The 19,253-nt window shown below is 42.2% G+C and overlaps 1 protein-coding gene across 1 annotated transcript in view; it reads left to right on the top strand.

Moving 5' to 3' along the window:
* ANXA13 (annexin A13) overlaps positions 1–18,396 on the top strand; it is a 31,466-nt gene extending 13,070 nt beyond the window's left edge. Inside the window, exons 5-11 of the mRNA XM_075214039.1 lie at positions 546–579; positions 811–890; positions 7,030–7,098; positions 8,456–8,557; positions 10,055–10,130; positions 14,037–14,149; positions 18,099–18,396. Of these exons, the coding sequence (XP_075070140.1) occupies positions 546–579; positions 811–890; positions 7,030–7,098; positions 8,456–8,557; positions 10,055–10,130; positions 14,037–14,149; positions 18,099–18,218 (594 nt within the window). The 3' untranslated portion in view covers positions 18,219–18,396. The remainder of the gene's footprint in view (positions 1–545; positions 580–810; positions 891–7,029; positions 7,099–8,455; positions 8,558–10,054; positions 10,131–14,036; positions 14,150–18,098) is intronic.
* The last annotated feature ends 857 nt before the right edge of the window (positions 18,397–19,253 follow it).

Raw genomic sequence — 19,253 nt, 5'->3', positions numbered from 1 at the left:
TTATAGTCCACAGGTTTCAAGCCGTCGTGTTCCTTAACTACACCAGAGTAGCGGCAGCCATGTTGTTGCTGAAACAATATTTTTGAGAATGCAGATTGTCAATTATAAAAACGCCTGAGCTCCAGAGAGGAACTTTATACATAGTTTAACATAATCCCATTCTTCCAACTACAGCAGCTGTATACCTAAAGGTGCCCATACACACTGCAATATGTCATCTGGACGCTACCACTAAGATGACCTAGGCGATTGCTTAGGGTGCCAATGGTTAGGGGGCACCGAAAACACAGAATGAGTGACATAATGTCACTCATCCAATAAATGTAATGCCCACACAGCCACTGACATGAAGGAGATGCAGCAGGCAGCCTCTCACATGTGAAGCTACTGGCAGCTTCTCCCCCATGTCAGTGTTACGCTGGATGTGTGGCGCTTGGTTATGATGTCACAACCCAGAGCCACACTCCCGCTCTGAGGATCGGCCCAAATGTAATGTAGTTTAATGTCAATATCTTCAGTATTTCCAACTTTTTTTTTTTTTCCAGCAAATACGAAACATAAAAGAGGCGTACAAGAGATGTAAGTGCATTAATTATATTGCATTATGATTATTTACATTATATGGTATATATATTATATATGTAATTTACACTGAATATTGCCTAACATTATATGCATTAATTATACTACAGTATTTTTATTTACATTATATATTATATGAATATACAGTACATTAATTACATCCATTGTACTATATTAGGCTGATTCTGTTTGTCATTCGATAGATAAATATGTGTCCATTTTTCTCAGTGCATGACAGAGATTTGGAGAAAGACGTCCAGAGTGAAACCAGTGGATACTTCAGGAAAATTCTTATTTCCCTGCTGCAGGTGAGTGTCACAGGCATTAATCACCTGCTTTATAAAATACTGAAAAAAAATTAGTTTGCATAGTTTAAGGGCTAGATTTACTAAACTGCGGGTTATAAAAGTGGAGATGTTGCCTATAGCAACCAATCAGATTCTAGCTGTCATCTTGTAGAATGTACTAAATAAATAACAGCTAGAATCTGATTGGTTGCTATAGGCAACATCTCCACTTTTATAACCCGCAGTTTAGTAAATCTAGCTCTAAGTGTTATTCACCAAGAACAGGGCTCAATTCAAAGAAGCACATTTACAAATGTGCAAAACATGTGCTTTTCCGCATTGAAAACGTCACTTGCACAACTTGAATTTTTGCACCGTGCACATAGATTTTGCACATGAAAATGGCAGCGTCTGCGGAGGTGGAAAATTTTGCGTTTTCTGAAGGAAGGAGGAGGGCGGTTTTGGGGCAGTCCTCACTGAATGCAGACTAGGGGCTAGATTTATTAATGGGCAGTTTGCTCAAACCCGCGGTTTTTGGCTATTTTTCCATCGGTTTTGAAACCGCCAGATTTACTAAAGCCCAAACCGCCGTTAAAGCTGCCAGAAATGACATTTTTCAAAACCACCACTTTACAAACCGCCATCCTGATTTTAATAATGATGAACATACAAACAGCCGGATTTACCTTAGATTGTACGCTCCTCTGAGCAGGGCCATCTCTCCTCCTGTTTCCACCACTTCTAACTCTGCTCTCCAGCTACTTAGCCCTCCTCCTCAAAGGTCCTCCACCCCACATCCACTTTCGCTCCCTCCTCCCCCCTGGGGGTCTCCCTGTCTTCCGCGCCCCCCTTCTTGGGCCCCATCGTTTTCGGATCCTCCCTCCCCTTTCCCCGCCCTCTCTAGCTGTGCATTGAGCGTACTGAGTTGCTGTGTTTACTGTACTGTGCTGTCTCCCATTGTATTGTGATTTTGTTTGTCTCTGTACGGGGCTGCGGATGCCTTGTAGCGCCTTATAAATAAATATTAATAATAATAATAATAATAATTTACTAAGCTGGGTTTTCAAAACCGCCGCAAAACAGCCGTCCAAACGGCCAAAATAAAAGAGGTGGTTGTGAGTGTTGAGGTTGCTCAAACTTAATGCTGCCATTAAGAACATAAGAGAAAGCACCATTGATATTTTAATTATTTGGAAAATCATTATTTATTGATTAAGGGACAAAATTAATTTAATATTAACTTATGAGAGTTTTTTTTTTTATATATATATTTTTAAGGGGACACTATTATATTATGTGGGAAACTGACTAAATAATTATTTATGTTGCAAAATTTGTCATTACATATTGTCTGAATAATTTAATAATTAAATATTTTTATCCCCTTAATATCATTTTTTTTTCCCCCTTATAAGTTAATATGTAATTCATTTTGCCACTCAATAAATAATTAATGATTGCCAACATAATTTATATGTCAGTGGTGCTTTATCTTATGTTCTGAATGGCAAAAAAATCCAGAATTCTGAAGCACTTACAACTGTCCTGTCTTTTGGATGGCGGTTTTGATGGCGGTTTGAATAATCCGCCACACATTTTAAATTGAAGCCTCAAACCGCCCTATAGTTACAGTAACAAACCCCAAATAATTTTCCAACTACCTCTGACTTAGTGAAGATTGAAAGGCATAAAATAAGAGAATTGCACTTTCAAGGGAATCCACAAACAGACAAAGTTCCAATGACCAGAGAAAAGAAACAGCCCGGGGGCTAGATTTACAAAAAACTGCGGGTTTGAAGAAGTGGAGATGTTGCCTATAGCAACCAATCAGATTCTAGCTTTCATTTTGTAGAATGCACTAAATAAATGATAGCTAGAATATGATTGGTTGCTTTAGGCAACATCTCCACTTTTTCAAACCCACCGTCTGCTTTTTTGTTGTTTGTTACTGTAACAATGAAGGGGGTTAGGGAGAGTCAATGAAGCAGCTGCCAGTGTTGAATACCCTCATTTTAACTGAAAAGATAGTTGTAATGTAACATACATGTATAAAAGAAAGAGTCACAGTTTCCCTTTAAAGCCAAGGACTGGATTTTGGTGCCATTTCCCTCTCTCCAGACACTACAAAAAAAACACCCTCGCAAATTTAAAAGGAGTTTAATGAAAACATTACACCAGCGATATGACTCACATCGCATTGTCTTCATTATATAGAGCAATTTCCGGTAGTCTCAGAATTTTAGTCACAATTCCTAGAATAAATGTGGTTTAAACTTACCAATATGTCATTGTTTTTTTTTAAACCTGGACAATATGTAATGCAGAATGTATCATGTTAGTGATTTAAATAGAAGTTTTGTGTCCTAGTTCTATATTTAAAATGGACTTGCTGAACTCTTGTATAGTCTCACATAGCTGCAGTATAAAGTGTCATCAGGCAGCACTGTATACAGTGGTACTGAAAAACATGCAGTATCATAGAACTGGATACAGTGGCACTGGACAGCATGCAGTATGATATAACGGTATACAGTGGCACTGGACAACATGCAGTATCATAGAACTGTATACAGTGGCACTGGACAACATGCTGTATCATAGAACTGTATACAGTGGCACTGGACAACATACAGTGTCATAGAACTGTATACAGTGGCACTGGACAACATGCAGTATCATAGAACTGTATACAGTGGCACTGCACAACATGCGGAATCATAGGACTGTATACAGTGGCACTGGACAACACACAGTATCATAGAACTGTATACAGTGGCACTGGACAACATACAGTGTCATAGAACTGTATACAGTGGCACTGGACAACATACAGTATCATAGAACTGTATACAGTAGCACTAAACAACATGCAGTATCATAGAACTGTATACAGTTGCACTGGACAACATACAGTATCATAGAACTGTATACAGTGGCACTGGACAACATGCTGTATCATAGAACTGAATACAGTGGCACTGGACAACATACAGTATGATAGAACTGTATACAGTGGCACTGGACAACATACAGTATCATAGAACTGTATACAGTGGCACTGGACAACATGCTGTATCATAGAACTGAATACAGTGGCACTGGACAACATACAGTATCATAGAACTGCATACAGTGGCACTGGACAACATGCAGTATCATAGAACTGTATACAGTGGCACTGGACAACATGCAGTATCATAGAACTGTATACAGTGGCACTGGACAACATGCAATATTATAGAACTGTATACAGTGGTACTGAACAACATGCAGTATCATAGAACTGAATACAGTGGCACTGGACAACATACAGTATCATAGAACTGTATACAGTGGCACTGGACAACATGCAATATTATAGAACTGTATACAGTGGTACTGAACAACATGCAGTATCATAGAACTGAATACAGTGGCACTGGACAACATACAGTATCATAGAACTGTATATAGTGGCACTGGACAACATGCAGTATCATAGAACTGTATACAGTGGCACTGGACAACATGCAGTATCATAGAACTGTATACAGTGGCACTGGACAACATGCAGTATCATAGAACTGTATACAGTGGCACTGGACAACATGCAGTATCCTAGAACTGAATACAGTGGCACTGGACAACATACAGTATCATAGAACTGTATACAGTGGCACTGGACAGCATGCAGTATCATAGAACTGTATACAGTGGCACTGGACAACATACAGTATCATAGAACTGTATACAGTGGCACTGGACAACATACAGTGTCATAGAACTGCATACAGTGGCACTGGACAACATACTGTAACATAGAACTGTATACAGTGGCACTGGACAACATGCAGTATCATAGAACTGTATACAGTGGCACTGGACAACATGCAGTATCATAGAACTGTATACAGTGGCACTGGACAACATACAGTATCATAGAACTGTATACAGTGGTACTGGACAACATACAGTATCATAGAACTGTATACAGTGGCACTGGACAACATGCAGTATCATAGAACTGAATACAGTGGCACTGGACAACATACAGTAGCATAGAACTGTATACAGTGGCACTGGACAACATGCAGTATCATAGAACTGTATACAGTAGCACTGGAAAGCATGCTGTATCATAGAACTGAATACAGTGGCACTGGACAACATGCAGTATCATAGAACTGGATACAGTGGCACTGGACAGCATACAGTGTCATAGAACTGTATACAGTGGCACTGGACAACATGCAGTATCATAGAACTGTATACAGTGGCACTGGACAACATGCAGTATCATATAACTGTATACAGTGGCACTGGACAACATACAGTATCATATAACTGTATACAGTGGCACTGGACAACATGCAGTATCATAGAGTAGCACTAAACAACATACAGTATCATAGAACTGCATACAGTGGCACTGGACAACATGCAGTATCATAGAACTGTATACAGTGGCACTGGACAACATACAGTATCATAGAACTGTATACAGTGGCACTGGACAACATGCAATATTATAGAACTGTATACAGTGGCACTGGACAACATGCAGTATCATAAAACTGAATACAGTGGCACTGGACAACATGCAGTTTCATAGAACTGTATACAGTAGCACTAAACAACATACAGTATCATAGAACTGCATACAGTGGCACTGGACAGCATGCAGTATCATAGAACTGTATACAAGGGCACTGTACAACATGCAGTATCATAGAACTGTATACAGTGGCACTGGACAACATACAGTGTCATAGAACTGTATACAGTGGCACTGGACAACATGCAGTATCATAGAACTGTATACAGTGGCACTGGACAGCATACAGTATCATAGAACTGTATACAGTGGCACTGGACAACATGCAGTATCATAGAACTGAATACAGTGGCACTGGACAACATACAGTAGCATAGAACTGTATACAGTGGCACTGGACAACATACAGTATCATAGAACTGTATACAGTGGCACTGGACAACATGCCGTATTATAGCACTGTATACAGTGGCACTGGACAACATACAGTAACATATAACTGTATACAGTGGCACTGGACAACATACAGTAACATATAACTGTATACAGTGGCACTGGACAACATGCAGTATTATAGCACTGTATACAGTGGCACTGGACAACATACAGTAACATATAACTGTATACAGTGGCACTGGACAACATACAGTATCATAGAACTGAATACAGTGGTACTGGACAACATGCAGTATCATAGAACTGTATACAGTGGCACTGGACAACATGCAGTATCATAGAATTGTATAAAGTGTCATCAGGCAGCATGCAGTATCATAGAACTGTATACAGTGGCACTGGACAGCATCAGTCCCTGCCCCATTGGAGCTTACAGCCTAAATTCCCTAACATACACAGACCGAGAGAGAGAGAGACACACAGACTAGGGTCAATTTTGATAGCAGCCAATTAACCTACCAGTATGTTTTTGAAGTATGTGAGGAAACCGGAGCACCCGGAGGAAACCCACCCAAACACAGGGAGAACATACAAACTCCACACAGATAAGGCCATGGTCGGGAATTGAACTCATGACCCAAAACTAAGACAAGTAAGCTAGCGTCAATCCACTGGTACATTGGGTGATAGATAAATTTAGTAGTGCACAACATTAGCTTGACAGTAGTTTGGCAGCTGCAGACAAGTTGCAAGTAAAGATTCCTAACAATATCAGTATGTATCAACTGTTAGGTGATGGTCAAAATGCTCTAAATAGAAGAAGTAAAACATTTCAAGCTGAGATCTGGGCCTTGTTCTAATGTTCTATCTCGTATCGTAGAAGGGTTAGGCAGAAGAGGCAGCTGCGTTGGGTGAAGCATAACTGGGAGCTGCTGGATTAGTATAACTTATAAATGTGTCTTAAATGCCAGATCTGCCCCAGCCGGCAGGTTTCCTTCTTAGATTAACGTACGGGCATCAGACCTGATGGAAGGATAATATTTGAGCAGTATGTATAATATTACGGCACGTGTAAAAAGAGAAGGCTGGGCGCATATTGCCATCTTTGTCGTGAGGGCCAGAACATCACACACTGTCATTACTCGGCATTGGTGCACATTACAATACATTGTACTATAAATATAACCAGAACACTGTGCATTCTGATCCACTTATTTTATCTTTTTCTAGGCAAACCGCGATGAAGGTCTTGACATTAATAAAGATCTTGCCGGCCAGGATGCTAAAACACTGTATGAAGTGAGTACGCTTGGTGCCCCTGCTGTAAAGTCTCCTGAAAAGATGTCAGTGTGACATTATGATAATCATTTACTATTTATGTGTATTGTAGAGTTGTTGATACTTTTGTTGATGAGAAACACTTTATTCACAGTTCCTACATTATTGGAGCAAGCCTGCAAACGTATATGATATTAAAACAATACGGGGTGCGGCCCCTCCAAGGGCCCCACTCTCCCTGAGGCTTGCGCTCTACTCTCAAAAGACTGGACCACCTATAGCTCAATAGAGCAGAGCCAGAGGCCCAAAAATGGCATCGCCGAGCTCCTACCCAAATATTATTATGGGTCCCGATGTACTGTACTGTTACACCCCTGATGGCACTCCAGCTACTGGCGAACTACAAATCCCAGCATGCATTGGCAGCCGTAGGCAACATGTGGCTCTCCAGCTGTGTCGCTATACATGCCTCAAGCTACCAAGGCTGTCAGGGCATGCTGCTACTTGTAGGTGAGGAGAAAGCAAGTTCAATGGCCAAACGCCAAGAGCTGGATTATTCCATTAGTTTGATTACATTTCCACTCTGGGGATGACTTAGAGTTGCACCTAACTGCATTTGTGTGATAAAAAAAATTGCATGATCACAACTTGCATCCAAATTTACACATTTGCACTTATCTTGCACACATCTGCAACTTACAGCTCCTTGCACTTGGCGGATCATGTGCGTTTACGTGTAAGCGCAGTGTAGTATGCCCAGGCCAAGTTAGGCCCATTGGAGAGAGACGTATCTTATTTTGAGCTTGAAATAGATTAGCTACGAGATGGAAATGTTGCACCTACATAAATCTGGTGCAAGTTTTGGAGTCAATGGCGATTATCAGATTTTTTTCCCCGCAATGCATCTAGACACTGGATTCAAGCATGCACATATCTGAAGGCCGTGAGTCTAACTACAGGGTAACAGGGATATTTACTGGTGAGTGGTAACTCTAGTGTTCCCATCTCCTTTAAAATTATCTTATGTGGCCCCCAAAGTACTAATTATGCCTGCAATCTGGAATCTCAAATAATCATAGTGAGTTATAGAGTCCAGGAGAAATACAATGTGACTGTTCTTGGAGAACTGGACAATTGTAGGATTCCTTTATTAAAAGCCTCAAAACCGCTAATCAATGACATGAAGGATTTGCAGATTGACTTAACAATTAGTATTTCTAAATTATGTAGCATTATTAGGTAGTATTTCTGAATTATGTATCTTCATTTTTAAATCATCATCTTGAGAGTTTAATGATGTCCGTTAAATGATTTGACTCATGACACGAAGCGGCTTCCATGTAACCATTTTCTGCTTATTCTTTGTTTATTTCTTTAGGCTGGGGAAGCTCGATGGGGCTCAGATGAGTCAGAGTTCAACGTCATCTTGGCATCAAGAAACTACATGCAGCTAAGAGCCACATTTAAAGCATATGAAATTGTAAGTATCAGGCAAGTGGGTAACTCACTCGGCAGCCAACAACCAGCCGGCGGGTACCCGATATGTGGTGCCAAATGCCACACCCAATTTATTTGCCCCACCCGTCTCAGACAAAACTTTCTGATAATCTTGTTGCTCCTGTCATATAATCACCTCCCTGCATTGCAAGAAATAAAAAAAATCGGGATAAAATTGTCCAATCCCCCGATACATCAAGCCACACCCCTGAACTACCCTGCCCCTCCCCAATTCAATAGGAACACACCCCTTCACTCTTCTAGACCACACCCCATTTGTACACAGGGGGACAGATGCAGACCGAGTACTACGCCAGTTTGCGTAGGATATCTTGAGTGAAATCGCTCTGCACCTGCCCAGGAAAGTGGACGCACACAAAGTGCCTACGCAGATTTCCATGACCAATTAAACCAAGTACAGTAAGGACGTGTTTGTGCAATCGCTGTTAGATGTATATACCGTTTATTATTGGCAGGTTGGCAAGGGCAGGTGCAAATAACAGATGAGATGATGATGAGACCACCCTGGAATTGTGAAACACTTGTGATTGGCTGTTTGGGAATGCCCCGCTAACACTGATAGAGGCTTTCTTTGTTGCATATATTATGCTTTTGTGTGCATGTTTAAGCATTTTTATATTTTGTCACGTGAGAGTTGTTTCTCTTTTATTGAAGATGTTTTTGAAGTTTTATTGATGGGTAATATTGAAAACGTAGTTTGCAAACAAAACATGGGCTTACGTGTATGGGACATATGCCTGGTGAAAACGGGCCCGTATGCTACCATAGGCAAACCGAGGAGGCGGGGGGGGTTCTAGTGCCTGGAAACCCCTCTCCAAGCCTAGGGCATTGTATAATTGAGGTGGCTGGACCCTGTTCCCGCTTCACACGGCTCTGCTTGAAAAGGGAGAGCTGTGTGCACCTAACAGTAGTGCACGCAGCATTGCCCATGTATATTACGGGGATAGGAAGAGTTGGAGAGCAGCCAAGTACTGTCTAAAATTATAGCCACGCCCCCATGCATGCTGGTCACGCCCACTGGCGGCGTAGTGTGGAAACCCCCCTCTACAAATCCTGCGTTTTCCCCTGGCTACTAGTGCAGACATGCATGTATCTTGCAGCTTTGCATATGCCCGCAATTGCGGCTTTTTTAGTGAACGCAATTTGCAGCAGCGCTTTGGGGCGCAACTGTGACCTTTTATTAGAGCGAGGAGCTCTCCCTCCTCTATGGAAACGCTGGCGATGACTCCACTTTGGCAGAGAAGGTGCAATCTAACATTAGGTAACCGCTTGCGGTGGCCCCCAGGGACCAGCAGCTATGTCCCTACGCCCTGGTGCCCAGAGTGTCTGGGCGTACGTATGCGCCCTGGTCTGTCAAAGGGTTAAACGACAGTTCTGTAAACTAATCAATTTAACGTTACCATATTCTAATGAATCATACAGTTGTAACTTACTAAATATATTCATGTTTCTCTTGTAGCTGCACGGGAAAAACCTTGAGGATGTCATTAAAAGTGAAACATCAGGAGACCTGAAGAAGGCTTATCTCACAATCGGTAAATGTCATTACCCACCGAGCCTGGTTTACCTTCTATTGAGTGTTTAATGCTGGTTCCCCTAATGGCTCATATTGGTTAATAATATTAACGTTTACCAGAGGTTTCTCAGGGGGACCTCATACCTACCTAGGCCCCAAAGGTAGGTTTGGTATAAGAAACCCATGAGATAAAAACTTGCCTTTAAAGACGTTGCCGTTTTAAATGTAGCTTTCAAAGTCGCCAAATATCGTCGATTTGCAGAAATCGCAGTTTAATACATTTACCCCCTTGTCTCATCCGTTCTTAACGGATGCTGTTAACTAAACATAAACAAATGTTAAATGTTCAAAACAACCCTCAAAAGCCAAGAACCTAAAAAATAGTTATATGAGTTATATGACATAAATCATGTTGGGCTTATTTACCATTAAGCAGCACATATAACACAGCACAAGTTATGGGGGCAGCAGACCACGGACCAGTTACATCCAGTGACACATGAGTCATAGACAGACAATGCATGTGCCAGGATTTCTGTTTGGGGAACTGACTTGTTAATATGTCAGCGCAGTCTCACGCATCTCCTGCTCCGGTCCTGACCTGGTTTCTTCTCTGGAAAGTCCCAGTAGAATTCAGATAATGTCTGACAAAATGGTATAATTGTGGTAAGAGAGATAGGGAAATTCTTCATTGCCATGCAGTGTTCCAGGCTCCAGCAACTGCTAATACAATGTTATGTTATGTTCACCATCGCTGCTCATCTGTGCCCTATGGTGTAAGCTGGCAAATCAGTAACGTTACTTCTGTTGTGCGGATCCAAGAACACTAGTGTTGTAGGGCCTGATTCATTAAGGATCTTAACTTAAGAAACTTCTTATTTCAGTCTCCTGGACAAAACCATGTTACAATGCAAGGGGTGCAAACTAGTTTTCTGTTTTGCACATAAATACCGACTGTTTTTTCATGTAGCACACAAATACTTGATAGATTATTTGTACACTGAAATTTAAAGTTGATATTTGTGTGCTACATGAAAAAACAGTCGGTATTTATGTGCAAAACAGAAAACTAATTTGCACCCCCCCCCTGTGGCTGGGGTTAGGAATAGGGCTGGGGTTAGGAATAGGGCTAGGGTTAGGAATAGGGCTGGGGTTAGGAATAGGGTTAGGGTTAGGAATAGGGCTAGGGTTAGGAATATGGCTGGGGTTAGGAATATGGCTGGGGTTAGGAATAGGGCTGGGGTTAGGAATAGGGTTAGGGTTAGGAATAGGGCTAGGGTTAGGAATAGGGTTAGGGTTAGGAATAGGGCTAGGGTTAGGAATAGGGTTAGGGTTAGGAATATGGCTGGGGTTAGGAATATGGCTAGGGTTAGGAATAGGGCTGGGGTTAGGAATAGGGTTAGGGTTAGGAATAGGGCTGGGGTTAGGAATAGGGCTGGGGTTAGGAATAGGGTTAGGGTTAGGAATATGGATGGGGTTAGGAATATGGCTGGGGTTAGGAATAGGGTTAGGGTTAGGAATAGGGCTAGGGTTAGGAATAGGGTTAGGGTTAGGAATATGGCTGGGGTTAGGAATATGGCTAGGGTTAGGAATAGGGCTGGGGCTAGGAATAGGGTTAGGGTTAGGAATAGGGCTGGGGTTAGGAATAGGGTTAGGGTTAGGAATATGGCTGGGGTTAGGAATATGGCTGGGGTTAGGAATAGGGTTACGGTTAGGAATATGGCTGGGGTTAGGAATAGGGCTAGGGTTAGGAATAGGGCTGGGGTTAGGAATAGGGCTGGGGTTAGGAATATGGCTGGGGTTAGGAATATGGCTGGGGTTAGGAATAGGGCTGGGGTTAGGAATAGGGCTGGGGTTAGGAATAGGGCTAGGGTTAGGAATAGGGTTAGGGTTAGGAATAGGGCTAGGGTTAGGAATAGGGTTAGGGTTAGGAATATGGCTGGGGTTAGGAATATGGCTAGGGTTAGGAATAGGGCTGGGGTTAGGAATAGGGTTAGGGTTAGGAATAGGGTTAGGGTTAGGAATAGGGCTGGGGTTAGGAATAGGGTTAGGGTTAGGAATAGGGCTGGGGTTAGGAATAGGGTTAGGGTTAGGAATATGGCTGGGGTTAGGAATATGGCTGGGGTTAGGAATAGGGTTACGGTTAGGAATATGGCTGGGGTTAGGAATAGGGCTAGGGCTAGGGTTAGGAATAGGGCTGGGGTTAGGAATAGGGCTGGGGTTAGGAATATGGCTGGGGTTAGGAATATGGCTGGGGTTAGGAATAGGGCTGGGGTTAGGAATAGGGCTGGGGTTAGGAATAGGGCTAGGGTTAGGAATAGGGTTAGGGTTAGGAATAGGGCTAGGGTTAGGAATAGGGTTAGGGTTAGGAATATGGCTAGGGTTAGGAATAGGGCTGGGGTTAGGAATAGGGTTAGGGTCAGGGCCGGATTAACCCGAGGTCTAACTGGGCTATAGCCCAGGGGCCTCGGGCATCCAGGGGGCCCTTCAAACTCCTCAGCAGCATTATTGATCGGTCGGGGGCGGGGGCGCCCCCGGCCCGATCGATGCTGCTGAGTACTGTCAGTGCAGTCCTCCGTCCCGGCGCGCTGTAGTCTGCTTACTGAGGATATCTCGCGAGAGTTCATGAACTCTCGCGAGATCTCCTCAGTAAGGAGCTTACAGCGCGCCGGGACGGAGGACTGCACTGACAGGTAAGTGCTTGGGGGGGTCCTCGCGGGGGGTGGGGGGCGGCGGACGGCTCACATTGGGGGCCTCGCGGGGAATGGAGGGCCCCTTAGCCCAGGGGCCTCCATTCCCTTAATCCGGCCCTGGTTAGGGTTAGGAATAGGGCTGGGGTTAGGAATAGGGTTAGGGTTAGGAATATGGCTGGGGTTAGGAATATGGCTGGGGTTAGGAATAGGGCTGGGGTTAGGAATATGGCTGGGGTTAGGAATAGGGTTACGGTTAGGGACCCGGTATTGCTGCTTTAAAAATACTGATATAGCGCTCGCCATTGTCAGGGACTTCTTTTGTCATTATTAAGGTCAGTCTGCATTTGTTAACTGTCGGGCAAGTCAGTTTCGTAAATTTTTTGTCATTATACTCACTGTCGTTGTTATCAGCTCCGGTAAATCGTACCCCACCCAATGAATCGGACTTGTAGTTCCATGGGTTAGTTGCAAAAAAAAAAAAGTAAAGTGATTGGATCCTTTTGTATATAAATGGAGCCGGGACTCATTTGTATGTAGTGTGTACTTTTTAGTGTGTACTACCACATATCACCTATTAGAACACATTCAAAGGTTTCCTGAAAATTGTTGCAATAAGGCAACAAGACAGAACGGACCAAGGAAGCTATTTCAGTGAGCATTGGAAAAATATTACCCCCCCCCCCTCCCCCACTTTCACTAAAATGTCACTTTATCACAAATGTCAGCAGTCGGAATTAATTATTATTATTAATTATTATTATTATTAATTAATATTATCACTTAAATGTATGTATCCTCGAGCTTTGCGTTTCCTACTGTGGTATTAATAGGTATTTATTCATATACAGCTAGGAGGTCCAAATCACTGTAATATATAAAATATTCTAAACTTCAGTTAAAGGACAAAATTATACTGTTCTAATATCTTTACCTATTAACACATGACAAATGCTATGCTCCACAAAGACATTTATTCTATGCATATTTGTATTCATTAACAAGTGGGAGCAGTTTTATTGCTTGATTGGTAAAATAAAATTAAATATCGCCCACTGAAGGAAGTGTGCCCCCCCCTCCCCCCCCCAGTGGCCAATTTGTCCAAACTGTTTGGTGTCATAATGCCTCATCTCTCCCGGCAACGCCGTTTTGCAATCAGCAACAACGACTCTGCAGTATTCTACTAATCATATAAAGTGTCTGTATAATACTTCTTTAAAAAATCTGTTTTGCAGTACAATGCACTAAGGATTGTCAAGGATATTTTGCCAAGAAACTTTACAAAGCCATGAAGGGGGCTGGGACAGATGAGGACACATTAATCCGAATTCTCGTCACCAGGGCAGAGGTAAGAGACTGTCCTGAAAATGAACATTGTGCTCATAGGAAGTCCCGGAATGTTTCTAAGTCTGTATTTTATTAACAAGAACACAAACCACCTGTGCACATGAGAAGCCTATCCGAGGTAGAAAGAATGGCCGTACTCCAGTTAGTACTGAACTGTAAATCCTATCACTGGTGGTTCTTATTATCATTATATTTTAAGTAACAACATGTTCTATGGTGCTGTACCTAAGGGGAATAAACGATTAGGTAGACAACAAGATATATAACCATACAGAGTAAACAGAACAGCTCGGTCCGTACAATCAATATAATTTCACTGATCACATTTAAAGTTCCCCAGAGCATGGAGTCCTGGAGTAATGGTCATTAGAGGTGAGCATATCAGGAGCTACTGGGGTCCTGGGCCTTGGGATATCCGCCATGGGTGTTAAATGTGCAGTGCACAAGGGCTCATGAGTCAAAGACACCCTACGCCATCCCCTTGACTTGTGGTCCCCTTCACCCAGAAGGACACTGCCAGCTGTGCAGATCCAGAAGGGGCAACTGGGGTGGTCGTTGTCCTAACGCCACTTCCTGCTCGTCGTGCACCTGATCTCATTGGTCGGTGTGTCTTCAGAAAGTGAAGCACTTCTATGTATGTTTGTGGGTCCGATTGGCCCGAACTGATCACATGACGACCTGAACATAGGGAAAGGCCAGTGTAGCCCTCCAGCATCTAAGGGTAGGTTGAGTAGTCAAAACGGGGGTGCCTCCCCTTAGATCTTCAGGGTCCCATAGGAAAACATATCATTGGAGAAAGAAACAGGGAGAGAATTATAAGATAGGTCGGCAAAGAAAATAGAGAGCACAGGTTGGTTAGAAAAGAGCAATAGATGGAAAGTGATTTTTTTTTGGGGGGTGGGGCGGGAGGGAGAGTGAGAGGCCCAGTCATTGCTCTTGCACATAGGCCCTCAGCATTTACAAAACATCCCTGAGTCCTGCCAGTGCAGTGGAAGTTGTTGTTTAATTTTTTTAATTTATTTTTAAGTTGGAGTCCTCCTTTAAATGCTTTTATTTTGCCCTAAAAAAATAATATAGAGGATTTGATTCCAAATGAAGGCATTTCATTCTACACAAGATAAGCTCAAAGGATAGTGTGAAATCCTACTTTTGACATAATATAGTTTCTGTTGAGTGACTCTCATAGACAATTTCTCTGTACAACACAAGGGGGCGACATATATCAGTTTCCACAAATTTTCCTTTGCCTCGATGACTTCCTAACACACACATAAATAAAATATATAGGGTCTGATTCATTAAGGAAAGTTAAGCAAAAGATTGAATAAGTTTTCTTACTTAAGTTTTCTGGACAAAACCATGTTACAATGCAAGGGGCGCAAATTAGTTTATTATTTTGCACATAAGGTAAATACTGGCTGTTTTTTCATGTAGCACACAAATACTTGATAGCTTATTTGTAAACTAAAATTTAAAGTAGATCTAGGACATGTCCTACACCAACTATAATTCTGCCGTCACATTTTAAATTTACCTCCCCCTCCAATGAAACATGGTTTTGCCTTACTTGCTTACTTTTACTTAACTCTCCTTAATGAATCAGGCCCATAGTCAGTAAAGCTGAACATTGTGCTTGTACTTATTGATATATTTCTATTTAATAGACGGTACTGTATATGCACAGTCTGTATATAATATGTATTAATATGTATTATATAATAAGTATTCTCTGTATAGTTGATTTACATATATTGCTTGATAGAAACCTCCTTACAGATCAGTCATTGCTTGTGTGCAAAATAATGTATGGGAGCTTTCTTAGGACAAAATTGCTGTGTATTCTGGTGGCTAACTCCTACCCCAGGATCAGCTATGAGCAACTCTCCTTCCTTCCCTTTCTGTGTCTCATCCTGCCCTCTCCTCCAACTTTTTGTAGGGGTATTAATGTTATATGGTGGTGGAATATTAATGTTATGTGGTGGTTCTTTATTAGATGTTGGGAGCAGGCCTGATCCCATCAATACTTTACTTTCTAATACAACACTAATATCATTAAATTGAGTGCCTCCAAGAATTTTTAGGCTAATATGTCTCGACTTTTACTTGTGTAAAGCAGAAGCGGAAAATATATTATAAACGAGCCTTTTATCAAGTAAATCTATTTCCATTTCCCTTCAAAGCTGTTAAGTTAAGCAGAACGAATGGGATTAGTGGTGTGCAGTGCAAAGAGAGTTATCAGAGGGTGAGAAGTATTGACAGGGGAATCTTAAAACAAAGTTTTTGGAAGCAGTCTGTTATCCTCACGTGAAATGAAGCATTTAACTAATTGACAAATAAATCTGTTTATGAATGGTAGGCAACATCTGGCTTTCCAAATATTGATGGACTGTAAGTTCCAGCATGCCCAGCCAGGCTCTATCTATTGATATCTCTAAATATGGCCATTAAACATGTTTGTAATTGGTCTCTTATTGTTCTTATAAATGTCTATACATAATGTGTCAGGTGGTCTATGGTCACTTAAAGGGGTCCTCTCACATACTCTATGTTCACTCTCAGAGGGGTTGTCCACCATCAAGTAACTTTATTTTATCGGCTTGCATGTGTCTGTCTGCAGCCCTTACTAAATTAATCTATTTCTATTTCTGGCCTCCTCCTGTGCTTTTCAGCCATGTTTATATAGCATCAGGGGGTAAATGTATGAATCTCCGGATTCTTCATCTCCGGCGTGTTCAGCCTCTTCAGCTCTTAAATTTAAAGCGGCGCTGCATTGTAAAGGGAAACTTCCCTTTACAATGCAGCGCCGCTTTAAATTAAAGCGCTGAAGAGGCTGAACACGCCGGAGATGAAGAATCCGGAGATTCATACATTTACCCCCAGATGTTTTTAACCATTTACAGCAGAAACTATTCCCCGTCTGGTGTACAAATAGAAAAAGGTTTGCTTAAACACGCACACAATAGCTTAGTATATGCGTGAGAAATGAAGAACTCATTTATCAGCGTAAGTGGTTCTTTCACAAACAGCCAATCACAAACGGTTTGCTGATGCACACAACGTTACTGTACCCGGCCTGGGTTAGAACGCCCAATTCCGCAGACACTAAGCAGGTGTAACAGAAACACGCAAATCTGCAAGGGGTCGTATGCCTTCGCCCATGTTTGTGGGTATACGCAGAGCAATTTCATGCAAGATACAATATGCAAACTGGCTTTTGTCCCACTGCTGCTTTAACCCTCTAAGGACCAGCCAGTGTCACACTTACCGGTTGCATGGTCTATGTGAACACATTGCATTCATGCATTCACTGGGGACTTCTGTATCAATCCTAGAATGAGTGGCCTTGGAAGATCCAAGGGCCACATCATCATCATCATCACCATTTATTTATATAGCGCCACTAATTCCGCAGCGCTGTACAGAGAATTCACTCACATCAGTCCCTTTGGAGCTTACAATCTAAATTCCCTAACACACACACAGACTAGTGTCAATTTGTTAGCAGTCAATTAACCTACCAGTATGTTTTTGGAGTGTGGGAGGCAGGGGCGGGCTTGGCCGGGGGGCAGGGGGGCATCGCCCCCCCGGGCCGCTCAGAATCACGGCTGTTAGGGCCGCCCGCCCCCCGGAAGTAATATAAAAGTGATGACGTGGCCGCATCACGTGTCATGTGATGCGGCCGCCTGTGCGGCATGTGCCCCCCGGGCTGACGTCCGTCAGCCCGCGCCTGGTGGGAGGAAACCCAAGCACCCGGAGGAAACCCACGCAAACACGGGGAGAACATACAAACTCCTCACAGATAAGACCATGGTCGGGAATTGAACTCATGACCCCAGTGCTGTGAGGCAGAAGTGCTAACCACTAAGTTATAAGATGTTGAATGCTGTGTATTGCCTACTGTGTGTAGTTTAGCTTTTACAAACATTCTTTTGTTTTGGTTTTATCTGCAGATTGATCTTGAGACCATCAAACAAAAGTACCTGGAGCTGTACAAAAAGAGCCTGGCCGATGCTATCAAATCTGACACCTCTGGAGATTTCTGCAAAATTCTTCTCGCTCTCTTACATTAAAGAAAAATAATCTCCTGTAGAATTTTTTCTGAAAATGAAAGGCCGGTGTTCATGATGCATTTTTATGTAACCCAAAGTTAACTCCAAATTTTGCATGCAATGTTAAAACTAAAAGTGTAAACACATCTTTAAAAGGAAAACTGTCTGAGTTATGTTTGAAATAAATGACTTCAATAATTATGTTTTACTGTAAATCCTTAAAAAAGTCTTTTAATTCTTAGGGCTCGATTTACTAAGCTGCGGGTTTGAAAAAGTGGGGATGTTGCCTATAGCAACCAATCAGAGTCTAGCTCTCATTTTGTAGAAGGTACTAAATAAATGAAAGCTAGAATCTGATTGGTTGCTATTGGCAACATCCCCACTTTTTCAAACCCGCAGCTTAGTAAATCTAGCCCTTAGTGTTTAGTATTTTTATTTTTACAGTTCATTGGTTGTCCTTTCTTTGTGGAAAGAAAACATTTTATACATACTTTATTAGTTTTTTAGATTAATTTATTGCATCTAAAATGCAACATTACATTTGCACGGATCGTGTGAGTTTACTGGGACTGGTGTCAGCATTGGGATTCGTCTGATGTATGAACTTTGATTCCCATACAGAGGCACATAACTATAAACCAACAACAACATTAATATCACCTGCCTAATATTGTGTAGGTCCCCCTTGTGCCACCAAAGACCAAAACAGCTCTGACTTGTCGAGGTCTGGACCCCACAAGACCTCTGGTGGTGTCATCTGGTATCTGGCACCAAGACGTTAGCAGCAGATCCGTTAAGTCCTGTAAGTTGCGAGGTGGGGCCTCCATGACTTGGTCTTATTTTCCAGCACATCTTGGGAATTTAGAGGCCAAGTCAACACCTTGAGCTCTTTGTCATGTTCCTCAAATGATTCCAGAACAAGTTTTGCAGTGGAGCAGGGCGCATTATTCTGCTGAAAGAGGCCACTGCTGTCAGGGAATACCATTGCCATGAAGTGGTGTACTTGGTCTGCAACAATGTTTAGGTAGGTGATACGTGTCAATGTAACATCCCCAT

This window comes from Mixophyes fleayi, chromosome 5, assembly GCF_038048845.1.
Source record: "Mixophyes fleayi isolate aMixFle1 chromosome 5, aMixFle1.hap1, whole genome shotgun sequence".
NCBI lineage: Eukaryota > Metazoa > Chordata > Amphibia > Anura > Limnodynastidae > Mixophyes > Mixophyes fleayi.
This window is presented reverse-complemented; position numbering and strand designations above follow the sequence as displayed.